General features: G+C 41.7%; 1 protein-coding gene across 9 annotated transcripts in view; it reads left to right on the top strand.

The window, feature by feature from the left end:
• Positions 1 to 16611, top strand: part of LOC105488234 (calcium voltage-gated channel auxiliary subunit beta 2) — a 405027-nt gene that overhangs the window by 149461 nt on the left and 238955 nt on the right. The window contains exon 1 of one of the 9 annotated variants that reach the window (XM_011752113.3): positions 48 to 491. The exons of the other annotated variants lie outside the window; for them this stretch is intronic. Within the exon in view, the coding sequence (XP_011750415.3) occupies positions 411 to 491 (81 nt within the window). The 5' untranslated portion in view covers positions 48 to 410. Of the gene's footprint in view, positions 1 to 47; positions 492 to 16611 lie in introns of those variants that run through there. 9 annotated transcript variants of the gene reach the window in all.

Raw genomic sequence — 16611 nt, 5'->3', positions numbered from 1 at the left:
CTCCTACATGCTCCTTGCTCTCATTATTTTTCTTAATAGTAAGTGGTAGTTACCAAGCTTCTTCTTAGAGCTTGGAGAGTAACTGGGAATTGCAATTGAACAGCCGAGAGAGGAACACCTCTGTGATTTTGGACGTTTCCACGTGGACTCAAGTTTTAATTTTTTTTTAAGGGACTACTCCACTTTGGATGTTGTGGCTATATGGAAGATAACATGTTGCAGATTCTGCCTCCATAGTGATCAGAGTAGCAGTCTGTGATGTGTGTGTTCACACGCTTAATGCCCAGAAGGAAGATGGGCTATGGGAAGGTTACTTTCACTGTTACTTATGATATCTGTGTCTGGCAAACTAGAGAACTTTTTGCATTTGGGTAACAAAGACATTTGGAATAAACTCCATTGGATTTTCCATGTTGGTGAAACTATTGTTGACCGCTTCAGTACTATATGTTGCCATGCCAAAATCACCTAAGGGCAAAAATGTCTCCTGGGTAAGTAGATGATGATTTTATATCGCTTAAAAAATATATTTTAAGCAGAAACACATGCTTTAAGAACTTAAAGACATCTAGTTGTTTCATGGTAAGAGTATTTGGAAAACCTTCAGAAAGCATTCGTCTTAGAAAAGCATATAAATATCTTTGTAAGTGTTAGAAATCCTTTGGCAAAGTCATGGTGGCATGCTTGCTAAAATATGAACTATAAGACATGTAAACACTCAATTTGTTTTGCCATTTTTAGGTTTTTAGGTTTGCTTCACCTTCGCATACACACAAATAATTTAAAATGCATTCATACAAAGTCAAAGTTATGATTTTAATATGTTTTCAACTCCAAAACTGTTTGTGTTGGGTAAAGATAGTCTAGATTTCTTTTTTGGTGGTAAGTCAAATGTTAAGAGTAGAATATGCAATTTTCATTATTCAGTGATATTGTTGGTATGTTCCTTTTTTCCTTGGAAACAAGATAGCATAGCTATTTCTTAATTTTACGTATCTAAGTAATTTTCCTCAATCAATGATAGACATGTATAAAGTTTAACATTTCAGTAATAATAATGGCATGTTAATCCTAATCAAATTTGACTCCTTAATATTATTTCAAGGTGGCTGGGGGCAGTGGCTCATGCCTGTAATCCAAGTACTTTAGGAGGCCGAGGCAGGCAGATCACGAGGTCAGGAGTTCAAGACCAGCCTAGCCAATATGGTGAAACCCCGTCTCTACTAAAAATACAAGAAATAGCTGGGCCTGCCTGTAGTCCCAGCTACTCAGGAGACTGAGGCAGAAGAATCGCTTGAAACCAGGAGGTGGAGGTTGCAGTGAGCCGAGATCGGGCCACTGCACTCCAGCCTGGGAGACAGAATGAGACTCCATCTCAAAAAAAAATAAAAATAAAAAATAAAAAATAAAAAATTATATATATAGGTTCAAGGTAGTTTCCTACCAAAAACACAAAACATACCAGATTGAGCTCAGAATAACGAGAACAATCTGTAAACTCTTAAAAAACAAGGGCTTTAGTTTCCTGCTATCATGTTAAGTGAGCTTGATACATTAAAATTAATAGGCAAATGGATTCCTTTCTATTCTCTACTGAAAGTTATGTGTCTAAACACCAAATTTTTGGCCATCAGCCCATGCAACCTCGACCATACTCATCATAGAATTTATTATTAGATTATGGTTATGGTTTTCTTACAATTATGTAGGAAAAATAAATAATTCCATCTTTTGGGTCAAGAAATAATTTTTACTACCTTAATTTGAAATTCACTAATTAGATTATTCTTACTTTATATGAAATAGCACAGTATTTGTCTAAAAAATGGTTATGATGGTTTTTTTCTGTTATAGGCAGTTATTGTTTAAGAGTACTTAATTAAAAGAGGTATATCTTAGTTTGAAACACAACTCTCAAATTTATTTCAGAAAAATTGACAAAATTTTTGAAGTTAATTCACTTTTAATAATGGATACTTTTTGTCTTGATATTATTGTTATTGTTGATTCTTTGCTTCCTCTTAGTAAAACCAAGACATAGGATTCAGGGACCTTTGGCCTAACTGGTGAGTTTCTTTCCCTCCCTATACGGATGGGTCCAAGGGCTAGTTCTGATGCCCAAATGAGAGTTTTCTACTTTCTGCCAGCACATAAACATTAAAGAAAGAGTCGTTTCAGAAGTACATCCCCTCCTTCATCTGATTAATCTTCCTAAAAGATTAATTCTCTCAAAGTAGTGCCTGCCTAATGGCATGTTTCTACCATGAAAGCAAAACTTGAAACGTTAAGCTCAGACTACCCTTGGGTTGGGTTTACTTCATACTCAATTATGCTAATACTTTTTGAAAAGTTCAAGTTGTTGGCTAAAAATTTAGGAGCACTTATTTCAAGAGAGTCAGCATAGTTTCATTTCCTCAGGTTAAAAATTCCCCGTGTGTCCCACGTTATTACAAAATGCCTCTGTACCAGGGTTTGTCCAAAGTTGAGTTATGAGTTTAATGACTGCCATATTACAGGGAATATGGTCATTTGGTTGGTGTGTGCTGATGATGCAGTGGTCCAATCATTCATGTTAATGACTATGATAAAATTCCTTAGTTTGACTTTAGGGCATGGAGAGAGACTTTGAAATGTTGATCATTGCTTCGATTTTCACCAGTCGTGGTTGTTTTAGGTATTGAATGACGTTTCTCTGCATTTTTTGGCTATGTGAAGTGAAATGTATCCAGACTTCCTGCTTTTGCCATTGGCCGGTTTCCATTTGGACATTTACTTAGACTTGAGTTCAGGAGGAGAATAAAATGATTCCTCTTGTTTCTTTAAGCACATAGTACACTTCCCAGTGGTGGAAGAAGGTCATGTAACTCTTCCTCCCTGGCCCCTCGGGCACGTTTCCGAGACCTGCTTCACTCCATATGATAAACGTGAACACATCTAACGGAACACCACAAGCCCCAGAGTAGACCATCACCTTCTTTCTCCTGTTCATGCCTGGTCAGCGTGGTATCTAGGCAACTGGTTAAACTGCGCTTGACAGCGTCACTGTCTGTGCAATGGAAAAGATGATAGCAACCACCATTTTCTCTGAGATGTGCTGAGGGTTATCAGATCATCCTGGTACAAGGGTTTGACAGTCATTCAACAAATGTTCACAGAGTGCCTCTTCTATGATCCTCTAGGTACCAAGGACACAGCAGTGAAAAAGATCCTTGAGAATCTCTAACATCATGGAGCTTACGTTCTAGGGAAGGGAGAAAGACAAAAAGCAAATACATAAGTAGTACGAAAGATGGTGAATGAAATAGAACAGGGAAGGGGTTAGGAAGTGCCAGGAATTGAGAGGCAGTGTTGCCAATTGATTTGTTAAACCTATTTGAGCAGAGACTTGAAGAAAGTAACAGAGTCAGCCATGGGAAAATGTGGGACTCAAGCATTCTCTGCCAAGGAAAAATGCTCAGATGCAAAGGCAGGAGCCTGCCTGGAATGTGAGGAATGGCCGGAAGGCTAATACGGCTGAACCGTAGTGGTGTTCTTTCAGTTTCCTATGTCTCTCGTATGTATTTGCATATCTTTAGTAGCTTTTCATGGGGGATTCCAAGACTGGCCTCAATTCCTCTGTTCAAATCCCCAGAGAATTGTGACATGTAGGAACTTCCTAAGAAAGTGCACACCAGCGCCTGCCAATGAAGGTTATAGGTGACAGGAGGGAGGAGGCAGAGCACAGCGGGTGCCCATCTCATCACCCTGACACAGTCAAACTTCATAACCAGCCCTGAAGAGTTAAGAATTTTGTTATTTTTATTTTTTTACAGATATCAAGGCAGTTTTACAAATAAGCATTATGGTGTTTTTATAATAGAAGTTAGGAGAAATTTTAAGTTAATATTAAAGAGAGTATTAAAAAGGGGAATTTAAGGATACAGATTAAAGGGACACAGCGCTTCCAATAACAGTGCATACTTTTTGTCAGAAAATGGTACACAATTCCAAACTTTATTGTAGAATCTCCATATATTCTTTGACTATAAAAATCCATCTTGAAGTTTGTTTTTTGAGACATGATCCTGCTGCCACTTGTTCTTGACAACTGCATAGACCCCTAAGGGCTGTAGACCTGACTTTATACCACACTAACCGACTTTGCTGAAAAGTCACTTTGCCTTAGCAATACAAAAATAATGGACTCCACTTAGGATTCTGACGCTGGGCAAACTCCCTTGCTGTTCTTTTAATTCTCAGAAGCTGAAATCAGTCACACTGAACCTCCCTGTATTCCAAATCTATGGTCCTACATATAACAATGATTACTTGTATATGGTACATTTCATTGGTTGTTCTTAATTTTTTTTTTAATTATGTGCCATAAGACACTAATACCACTTATTTAAGAAAATGAAAGGAAGCTGTAAAGAACATAAATGAGTGACTTAGGTTCACATAACAAAGAATGCTAGAGATTAAATAAGAACTCAGAATGTTGGGGTTTGCTTTCTGTTTCTTGATTGAGATACTCCTAGCAAATACATTAAGTATGTACATGTTATTATAAAATTAGATGTTACTAGAAATTGGCTAAAAGACTAACATGACAACTAAACATAATGCATAGATGATGAGACATTGATTCATTTTTGAAGTGGAAAAGGAAAGGGTTCTTCCAGGGACAGGAGTCCATCACCTTTCCTTGGTCATTGAACATTATTTCCATGTAGATGTCTCTCTCAAGTTGTCAAAAGTAACTATTCTTTTTGCATGTTTTTTTCCCCCCTCCATGATCACTGTATCTGTCTTGATGAATTTTTTTCGAACTGAATGGCTTTACGTTATTGAGAGGTGACAAGGGGCTGGCAGCCCTCGCTCACTCTCAGCGCCTCCTCGGCCTTGGTGCCCACTCTGGCCCTGCTTGAGGAGCCCTTCAGCCCGCGGCTGCACTGTGGGAGCCCCTCTCTGGGCTGGCCAAGGCTGGAGCCGGCTCCCTTTACTTGCTAGGAGGTGTGGAGGGCGAGGTGCAGGAAGGAACCAGGGCTGCATGTGGCACTTGTGGGCCAGCGCGGGTTGCGGGTGGGCATGGGCTCCGCGGGCCCTGCACTCGGAGGGGCTGACCGGTGCCGCCACTGGCCCTCGAGCTGTGAAGGGCTTAGCACCAGCAGCTGCGGAGGGGGCACGGAGTCCCCCAGCACTGCCGCCAGGCCACGCAGCACTCCAATTTTCGCTGGGCCTCAGCTGCCTCCCCACGGGGCAGGGCTCAGGACCTGCAGCCCGCCATGCCCAAGCCCCCCCAGCGGTGGGCTCCCCTTAGGCCCGAGCCTCCGTGGCGCCCGGTCCCATTGACCACCCAAAGGCTGAGGAGTGCGGGTGTGCGGAGCGGGACTGACGGGCAGCTCTGCCTGCGGCCTTGGCGGGAGATCCACTAGGGGAAGCCAGCTGGGCTCCTGAGTCTGGTAGGGACTTGGAGAACTTTTATGTCTAGGTAGAGGATTGTAAATGCACCAATCAGCACTCTGTGTCTAGCTCAGGGTTTGTGGATGCACCAATCAGCACTCTGTACCTAGCTAATCTGGTAGGGACTTGGAGAACTCTTATGTCTAGCCAGAGGGTTGTAAATGCACCAATCAGCACTCTGTGTCTAGCTCAGGGATTGTAAACACACCAATCAGCACTCTGTAAAATGGGCCAATCAGCAGAATGTGGGTGGGGGCAGATAAGGGAAAAAAAGCAAGCTGCCCAAGCCAGCAGCAGCAAGCCGCTCAGGTCCCCTTCCCCACTGTGGAAGCTTTGTTCTTTCACTCTTTACAATAAGTCTTGCTGCTGTTTACTGTTTGGGTCCATGCCGCCTTCATGAACTGTAAGACTCACCCTGACAGTCGCGACTTCATTCTTGAAGTAAGTGAGACCAAGAACCCACCAATTCCAGACACATTATGACTTTGTCAGAGATCTGTCTCTTGTTGCTTTTGCCTCATTTGATATGCAAGTTTCGCTGCAACATATAGATTACTGGTCTTTCCGACAATGACAGTTTCTAAAAATAACTGATTTTATATTTTTCTATTTTATTCTCTGAATGTTTGCCACTGTCATCAGAAGTAGCCCCCCTGTTGTTACTCTCCTCTGTTCCCTTTCTGGGTTACATTAGAAGGTTTACTGAACTTTTTCAAACATCTCTGAAGAGTTTAATTTTTTCAACTTTACTCATGATAGGAAATCATAGTGTGTCTGGTGATACAGATATGTTATTTAGTTATGCTCATAGCTATGAAGGTTTTTCCAGACACTCATACATTCAAACAGTATTTTCTTCTCCAGTAAATGAGTGTGTATATATATATATATATATATATATATATATATATATATATATATGTATTTTTAATAGATTAACTCTATGTGTAGGTAAACCTGAAAGATCACACCAGGAGGCTTCAGTGAATATGAATATTCACTAGCAAGCCATAAAGCATTAAGAAGTATGTGCTTGTATACAGCCTGTTAGTACTGATTATGTTTAATATTCAAATGTGTACCTTTAAAAAATCAAAGTTGAAACTTACAGGGTACTTAGAAATTTAAAAGGGAACAAGTCATCATTTCCTATATCAAAATTGGACCATTTCCCCTTCTTTCCTCTTTCTCATTTCTGATCCTGGAAACAAAATTATTTTCTCATACTCCAACATTGACAGCATTGCAGACAATGTACTATAGTGAGAAAGTATATGCGGTGGAGGCAGATTCTGAGTTTAAATCCTGATTCTGCCAGTAGTGGTTGACTTTGGACAAATTATTAACCACTAAGGTTTACGTCATTCATCTATAAAATGAAGATAATACAACTTCTCCTGTAGGAGTATTTTTAAAGACAATGTGTAGAAAGTACATATTGTAGTGCCAGCAGATACAAGTAATTTGTTAAAATCGTTTGCTCCTTTTGTCTGCCCTTTCTTTTCCAATCCTACAGCTGTAACAGTAATTCAGGGATTTATTGTCTTGTATCTACTAGACACTATGGCAGCCTCCATACCAATCACTAACTTCCCTTCTCCATTCCATTCCAAACACTTCTAGTATTCAATATGTTTTCTTTAACCCAGATTTTCATCAGTTTCCAAGCACATCAAAATCCTTTAAAAATTCCTCAGGTCAGGCACAATGGCTCGTTTCTATAATCCCAACACTTTGGGAGACCACGGTAGGGGGATCACTTGAGCCCAGGAGTTTAAGACCAGCCTGGGCAACATAGCAAGACCCTGCCTCTGCAAAAACATTAAAATAATTTTTTTAAAATAGCCAGGTGTGGTGGCTGCATGCCTGTAGTTCCAGCTACTTAGGAGGCTGAGGAAGAAGGATCGCTTGAGCCCAGAAATTGGAGGCTGTAGTGAGCTATGATCATGATACTGCATTCTGGCCTGGATGACAGAGCGAGACTGTGTCTTTAAAAAAAGAAAAGTTTCTCACCATCCACAGATGATTAAACATTCCCAGGCTGACTGAATTCCTCCGCGGAGAAGACAGGAAAGGGATTCAGAACCAACCTGAGCCCAGGGCTGCTCCACTCCCTGCTCTCTACTTTCTTCCCCTTGGGTTTGAGCCCAGGTTTTAGGTGAAATGAGCTTTCAGCTGGTGGAATATCTCTCTTCCATTTTGTGTGATGACAACTCTAGTTCTTATGTTGAAGGAGAGATTAAAGTGCATTGGGGTGCACTATCCTTCCACAAAAGTGCTTCACCCTGCAGCGCAAACGTGCTTCCTCCCAGGACGGGCATCTAGCCCTGGTATTTCTGAGTATGAAGATCATGGAGTGAAGGCTGAAGAATGTGGATAAAGAAAGGGGAGGAGAATCAAATAATGCCCCCTAAGTCATTAAGTCTCTTGCTGAACTCTTGCTTTTTCTATTTGAGTGAAAGTAAAAAGAACTCGAGCCAGCGCAGGAAAAATGTCATTTAAAACCTAACCTTGAGGCTAGGCGTGGTGGCTTACACCTGTAACCCCAGCTACTTGGGAGGCTGAGGCAGGAGAATCACTTGAACCCGGTGGGGCGGAGGTTGCAGCGAGCTGAGATTACACCACTTCACTCCAGCCTGGGCGAAAGAGCGAAACTGTGTCTCAGAAAAAAACCTAACCTTGAGATCACTATATCCAGACTAAACAATAAGAGAATGTACAGTGTGACATTTCCAGGAGAAGATATTCATCTATGTCATAGATCATTTTAAATGCCACAGGTGGGGCCTTGAGGGCCCAGGAATGGGAGAACCAGTTGCGAATCTTTCCCCAAAATCAAGAAGTGATACAATGTGCAATGTGTTACCAACTCACAGCCAGTTCAAAGAGATCTGAGTCTATATCTAGTTTGGGGATTTTGTGTCCACTACTTCAGCCTTAGTGCAGGCTGGCTGTGAGTTGCAGCCCTGGTGGACATTAGATGTCTTGGCCGGCAGGTCACCGGACCTTTCAGAGAAAACATGCCACATTCTTGTAGTTCAACTGCATTGTGAGAGGGGCAGATAGGGAATCCTTCATTTAAAGGTAAAAGGTAAAGCAGAGGTAGTAAGAATGGAGGGTTTCTTCCACTCTGCAAAAACTGCTGTATGGGCTGTGTGGACACCCCTTTGAGGTCTTAGATGGAGACAAGCCCAGGGATGGTGCTTTTGGAGAAAAGGTTGGAGAGATTTGCACTGTGAGAGGCTTCAAATCAAGTTACCAACTCAATATTAACCCTTTTGCAAGAATTCATTAAAACTAGGAGGACCAGAAGTCACGTATAATGCCTATTGCCTACAGTTTTTAATAGTTCCCTTTCTTTCTCAGAAGGATTGGACAATACATGTCATGCTCACCCTGTCATAACAGAGTATGGGTGGATGATCATGGTGGGAAGGAGTAGGGAGAAGTAGGGCTTGAGAAGGTGTGAGCTTTCCCAAGGAAAAGCTCCACTGCGGTTACTCGGAAATTCAGTGGAGCAGGGCAGCAGGAGTGTGGCTGCACCTCTGGCCTGTTCTGGCTTTAGACATCAGTTTTGTGACTTTGGACAAAGTCTCTCTAAGGGTCACTTTCCCAGCCTGGGCAACATGGTGAAACCCCATCTCCACAAAAAATACAAAAATTAGCCAGGCGTGGTGGCATATACCTTTATTCCCAGCTTCTCAGGAGGCTGAGATGGGAGGATCAATTGAGCCCAGGAGGTTGAGGCTGCAGTGAGCAGTGATTGCACCACTGCACTCCAGACTGAGTGACAGAGTGAGACCCTGTCTCCAAAAAAAAAATCACTTTCTTCATCTGCAAAATGGAGATCATTATAACTCACGTTGCTGATGCTTGTGAGAATGAATCATAAGAATGCAAATAATATGTATATTGATGATAAGAGATGTCATGAGAAAGAATAGTTGGGATTATGCCTGACCATGCTACTTAAACTCACCTCTGATGCCAATCTAGATTTCTTAGTCTGGCCTTCAAGAGCATGTATACTCGGTCTCAATCTACATTTCCAACCCTGTTCTCCACCACTTCCATAAGTAGAGCCTCTACCCAGTGAATGCATGTTGCCTTTTTTTTTTTTTTTTTTTTTTTTTTTTTTTTGAGATAGAGTTTTGCTCTTCTTGCCCAGGCTGGATTGCAGTGGCGCTATCTCAGCTCACTGAAACCTCCACCTCCCGGGTTCAAGCGATTCTCCTGTCTCAGGCTCCCCAGTAGCTGGGATTATAGGCGTGCATCACCATGCCTGGCTAATTTTTGTATTTTTAGTAGAGATAGGGTTTCACTATATTGGTCAGACTGGTCTCAAACTCCTAACCTTAGGTGACCTGCCCACCTTGGACTCCCAAACTGCTGGGATTACAGGCGTGGGCCACCACGCCTGGCCATGTTGTGCATTCTTACCTCTGTACGTCTGTTGCCATGCTTGGGTAACAAGTTGACTCCTACACTCCTGAAATTTCATTGCTGCTACTTCGTCTAAGCCAAGATCAAAAGTAAGTCTTATCAGCAAAAGTGATATGAAATAAAAGAGATCATTGGAAATACTCTCACGTGGATATAGATGTGTAGCCCTTGTCTAAAATACATTTGTGTTTATGTTACTAAACCTAACAGAACATATTACAGCAATGACAACGTATTTCAAAACTCCAGTTGTTTATTATGCCTTTTGGCAATTAACACCTTTAAAAAATGCAACCTGACGGGTGTATCATGAGTTCAAGAATTCAAGACCAGCCTGGCCAAGATAGTAAAATCCCATCTCTACTAAAGATACAAAAATTAGCCATGCATGGTGGTGGGCACCTGTAATCCCAGCTACTCGGGAGGCTGAGGTATGAGAATCACTTGAACCCAGGAGGCAGAGGTTGCAGTGAGCCGAGATCGAGCCACTGCACTCCCATCTGGGTGACAGAGCGAGACTCCATCTCAAAAAAAATAAAAATAAAAAATAAAAAACGCAATCCAAATCAACAATGATGCAATGACTTCTGGGGAAAAAAGTAACAGAATATTCAGAGTACTCTGGGGGAAAAAAAATAGGATTTCATAAGGACTAGTGTCAGTCCTCAAGAAAATGAGTAAGGAAAGAACACTATTTTAACTTGCACGTTACCCAAAAGTGAAAGTGACATGAAAACTCTCAAGGTAGAGAGTAAACCCCCACTCCTTTCCAAAAAGGGGGCTCGTGATCAGAAGGAAGTGCAAACACAGCAGTGTTCCTGGGACCACAGAGGTTTGGTGTTTTTAATCCTGACACCATTTGCTGGTTCTGAACTCTTATATCTATCGTTATTAACTTCCCAAGTCAAACCAGGGGAGTGACGTCAGCTGACTTTGCGCTCTCTGATAGCATGAAGGAAAGCCCCACCAGGTGAATGACATGGTTCTGGCATCTTTTCTGCCTGGATAAACAAGCTCCACGGTGATGCCAGCACTTTGGGAGGCTGAGGTGGGAAGATTGCTTGAGGCCAGGAGTTTGAAACCAACCTGGGCCACATAGCAAGACCCTGCTCTACAAAAAAAGTACAAAAATTAGTGGGACATGGTGGTGCATACCTGTAGTCCCAGCTGCTCAGGAGGCTGAGGTGGGAGGATCATTTGAGCCCAGGGGCTTGAGGCTGTAGTGAGGTATGATTATGACACTGCATTCCAGCCTGAGTGACAGAGCGAGATCCTGTCACAAAAACAAACAAAACAAGCTGTTCAGGTAAATCCACTAAGCCTCTTTCTCTTTTTTTTTTTTTTTTCTTTTTTGAGATGGAGTCTTGCTCTGTCACCCAGGCTGGATTGCAGTGGCACAATCTCAGCTCACTGCAACCTCCGCCTCCTGGGTTCCTATGATTCTCCTACCTCAGCCTCCCGAGTAGCTGGGATTACAGGCGTGTGCCACCATGCCCAGCTAATTTTTGTATTTTTAGTAGAGATGGGGTTTTACCATGTTGGCCAGGCTGGTCTTGAACTCCTGACCTCGTGATCCTCCCACCTTGGCTCCCCAAGGTGCTGGGATTACAGGCATGAGCCACTGCGCCCAGCCACCTCTTTCTAATACATAGGAAGGAGATGAATATGTCACACTTCCTGGAACCCTAGAAAATAACCCAAGTTTTGCATTCTATAAAAGTAAACATAGCCTTAAGAAAGGCTAGGAGGAAAAATCTTACCAAGCAGAATGAAGAAATAGCATAGTAATTGATTTCTCAAAATTGCCCACATCAGGCCTCCCAACTTGACGCGAAGAAATCAGAATGCAGTCACTCACTGAGCAATCAAAGTTGTAGAACAGACTTTGAGATACTGTCCCAGTGATGCCCAGATCCTGAATGGCAGCAGTTGGGGGAGTTTGGTGGGGCGGGGCCAGGTATAGTGGCGCACACATTTGTTCCCAGCTGCTCAGGAGGCTGAGGTAAAAGGATTGCTTGAGCCCAGGTGGTGAAGGCTGCAGTGGGCCATGATCATGCCACTGCAGTCCAGCCTGCATGACAGAGCAAGACCCCATCTCAAACCAAAATAAAAAAAGGGAGAAAAAAAGAGACACAGCCCAAGGCCACGTGTCTCAGATGTCACTATTATTTCTCTTCATAAGAGCCGGTACTGAATTCTTAGAAGCTGTGCAACCTATACGAAGGCAACCCATGTGAGGATTTTCATTTTCTGCTACTTTTTCAGTAATCCTGGAAAAAATACTGAGAGGCAACACCTGGTGAGGCAGGCTGTCCTTGGGGGTGCACGTCCAGCGCTGCCCTTGGCTAGTTGTGGCACTAGTTACTTACCTTCATGAAGTGTGTTTTCCAGTCTGTTCAATGGGGGGCCGTCAAACCTGTCCTACCCACCTCAGACAATGAATTGCAAGTAAAATGATGTCTGTGTAAGAGTTTTGACACTATGCAACATTATTACAGTGCTCTTGTTTTATTAAAATGAGATTAAAATTCATTCAAGTTCTAGAAAAACCACCAGTGTTTTTATTTTTTATTATTGTTATTTGTTGAGACAGGGTCTTGCTCTGTCATCCAGGCTGGAGTGCAGTAGCACAATCACAGCTCACTGTAGCCTCAAACTCCCAGGCTCAGTCGGTCCTCCTACCTCACCCTCCTGAGTAGCTAGAACTACAGGCTTGTGACACCACACCTTTGTAATGTTTTAATCTTTTGTAGAGGCAGAGTTGCGTTATGTTGCCCAGGCTGATCTCAAACTCTAGGGTTCAAGCGATCCTCCTGACTCAGCCTCCCAAAGTGCTGGGATTATAGGCGTGAGCCACTGCACCCGGTCTAATCAGTGTTTTCATATGGAGAATTGCAAGTCATGGTGGCAATGGACAAGTTTATTTCTCAGTACACAATGGGCAAGTATATTATCTCAAACGAGGAAGTGTACTATGCTTATACCACCTAAGAGTTGTGGAGCTTAAAAAAGGTATTCAATTTAATAAAGGTATTAAATGCATTTTGTTTCAAATATTGCATTGAAAACATTGCTTGTTTCCCCAAATTTCCGGGTGAAGGATAAGCCGGTGCTCATTTTCACTCCATTTTTTTTTTCCCGATGTAACCTAAACCCGTTAATATCTATATTCAGCAAAGCTGTCCTGGTTGCCTGGCAACCAGGCTTCGTGGGCTAGGGAAACACCAAGGCAAGGAACCACAGGCAGTGAACACAACCTTGACTTTGCCTGCCGCTGCTCAGACGATCATCCTCCCTGTATTCTGTATAAAGCTCTATTTCCAAAACATAAGTAAATCTTGCAAGAATGTTAGCTCAATGCTATTAGGAGTTTAAAACTTACGGTTTGTGGGATAACATTTCAACATAATTAAATAAGCATGAAGAAATCTCTCTCTCTGCTCTTCCTTAATTAAAACCGGGGTGGTCATTTTCCTTGCAGGTCATGCTGTACGTTTCAATCCCACTTTTTATTTCCTCTGCAGAAAGATGTGTGCATTATTCTTGGAATAAGATGTAATGGAAATTGAAATGTCAACTTTGAGAAATAGAAGTTTAGGACTCATTACTGCCAAACATGTATTTTTGTATCTTATACAAGGAAGTAAAAGGAAGAATGAATGAAAATGACTTTTCTTATTCAGATTCTTCCATGTTTCCACCTTTATCTCATTCCCTTTCTTATATTCTCCCCCGTGGGAACTTCATCACTTTAAAAATTAAGAACAAGGAAAGCCTTTGGGTTACAGGAAATAAATGTCATCTACCTCATGGAGAGTAAATGTTATGAGACTGAGACAGAATTTGAAATTTAAAGCTTACATTATCTATTGTTTTATTATGCCACTTGTTTCAGAAGGCAGCTTTTATTGGCTAAGTTCAATATTCAGAGGAAAAGTGAACTGAAGGACCCTGAAGCAGATCCTTTTTGAAATAAGATTGGAGAATAAGATAAGATAAAGATAAGATAAGATAAAGCATGTAACTGGGGCTGTTGAAGTGGAGATTTGGCTAAGTATGACAAAAATGAGAACAGAATACAGAGAAAATTAACTCAGTAATATCTCAGCACAAATCCTCAAAATCTGCAATGAATGTGTCTTTTGATTCCTAAGTCATGAAAGAAGGCATCTTTCATTATTACTTTGCCATCTAATAGCCATTTATATCTATTTCACATTCTACTTTCTTCTATCCTTATTCCATAGCTGGTGTGAGTTAGAGTTTTCAAGACAACCTGGAAGTCCAAATTTTAAGTAACATTTCCTAATTCGTAAGTGTTGCCTTCAGTACAAATTAACAGCCTCACTCTGTAGGTGAAACAGAACCCATCTGGAAGCCACGTTATGCTCCTGATTGACATTTGCGACCCCAGGTACAGGGGGAGAAGAAGGGGAACTGAGGAATTCTAAGGAATTCTCACATGTTAAGAGGCTGCATATAAAAATGATAAGCATTGGGAGGCCAAGGTGGGAGGATCGCTTGAACCCAGGAACTGGAGGCTGTAGTGAGCTATGGTTGTGCCACTGTACTCCAGCCTGTACAGCAGACTGAGACCCTGTCTCTAAAAAAAGGAAAAGTAAAGTGATGAGTTGTCAGGGAGGTCAGACAAGAAACAGGGTCCTGCTTCACACTTTGATAAGTAAGGGTGGAGAACATTTCAGGAGGAAGAGAAGAGACAGCCAGGGGACCAAAACAGAATTCAGTTAAACAGGCATTTAATTGCGATCTTGGGAGAGGAATTTCAAGAGGATGGTGGAAGTCAGGCACAGATGCAGTGAGTTATAAGGAGCGTGTGGGTGATGAAAGTAGAAACAAGCAAATATAGCCTACTTCTAGAAGGAGGAAGTATGGCCACAATCACTTGAGGAGAAGTGAGTTGAGGGAAGATGTAGGTATATTTGTAGACACAGAACAAATTTCTGGAGAAAGTAGAAGATAGGACAAATACAGAAGTCTAGGCTTTGAAAGAATTAAGAATTAAAGGGTAGCGGAACACGTAGATAAATATGAAAAGGGTTTCCTGTGGTTAATGACAAAGATTTTGAGTAGATTCCATGTTGGTTCCCATCAGTCTTGTTGGAGTAGAAATGAGGTCCTTGGAAAATGAAGAAGGCAACGTGAGAGAGGCAGAAGAAGGAAAAAGAGTCTATTGTAAAATAATCATCAGCATTACGGTGGGGTCAGGGTGAAACTGGATAAAGTGTTATGTATGGACATTCTCCAGTAATTTGCAGTAACCCCAGAGAAAATGTCTGACATGCTTTTCAGGGTTAGTAGCTAGGAGCCAAAGAGAGTTAAGGAGTGAGGGCTTCTGGGTTGCCAAAGAGGGAGCTGTTGAAGTTCTAGACCTTAGGAAGTCGGCCAGGGAGAAAAGCAGGTGATTCCAGGAGGTTAATGGACTGAAGATACTGCAGAGGGTTAGAGATCATGAGAAAAGCTAAGTGTAGGTTTATTTTAAAAGAAGTAGCAGATAGGGTGAAAATATAAAAGGTTGTGATCTGAGAAAAGTGTCTACATTTGAGGTCCTTGGGTTAAAAGAATATTCGGTAAAGGCAAGAGGTGGTAAGGATGATGCCTGTCAGTTCCCGGTTAGGAAGTGAAAGTTCCTCTAGAAGAGGAAAGCCAAGGTTCAAGGGTAAAGACAGGATTTTGTATTTCACATCCTAATGATGGCAGAGAAAATGGTAGAGGAAAAAAAAAATGAGCCAGGTGAAATCGTGTTTGAAAAACCAGGCGAATACCTCAAAGGTTGGTAAATAAATGCTATACTTTTAGGGCCAGTTGCAGTGGCTTCTGCTTGTAATCCCAGCACTTTGGGAGGCCGAGGCAGGTGGATCATGAGGTCAGAAGTTCGAGACCAGCCTAGTCAACATGGTGAAACCCCGTCTCTACTAAAAATACAAACATTAGCTGGGCTTGGTGGCACACACCTGTAGTCCCAGCTACTAGGGAGGCTGCAGCAGGAGAATCGCTTGAACCTGGAAGGCGGAGGTTGTAGTGAGCTGAGATTGTGCCACTGCACTCCAGGCTGGGCAACAGAGCAAGACTCTGTCTCAAATAAATAAATAAATAAATAAATAAATGTGATACTTTTTCCTTCATGGCAGTTATTATATGTAACAATTGTTTGTTTTTTAATCCCCACTTCCCTACTAAATTGAAGGCAGACTATATTTCATCTATTTTGTTCATACCAAGTTCCCAGCACAGTGATGGCTTATATAGTAGACATGTCCAATAAATATTTGTTGCATGAATTAAAAGACAGAACCAAGGATGGGAAAGTGAACATATCATTTGATGTCACAGACTTAAAAAAATGTGAGGTCACTGAATAAAATAAATGGGAAATGTTCTGGCAATGGAACAAAGGAGCTTATCTCTTGATAAAAATAGAAAAACATAAAAATGTTCAAATCAATGATAATGAAATAAATATTATTAATTCAAACATTTGCTTACCCTGCAGAAGGCAAGAAAGAAGAAGGTGCTTTGATTTTTCTGCCAGTAGCATGTGTGTATTACACTGCTTCAGTCAGAGAAAATAAAAAGTAGGATTAACTTAAGTCTAAAATAATATACACCAACTTTTTAATTTTTTTTGAGACAGAGTCTTGCTCTGTCGCTTCAGACTGGAGCGCAGTGATGCGATCTTGGCTCACTGCAACCTCCACCAATCAAGTT

This window comes from Macaca nemestrina, chromosome 9, assembly GCF_043159975.1.
Source record: "Macaca nemestrina isolate mMacNem1 chromosome 9, mMacNem.hap1, whole genome shotgun sequence".
Lineage (NCBI taxonomy): Eukaryota > Metazoa > Chordata > Mammalia > Primates > Cercopithecidae > Macaca > Macaca nemestrina.
This window is presented reverse-complemented; position numbering and strand designations above follow the sequence as displayed.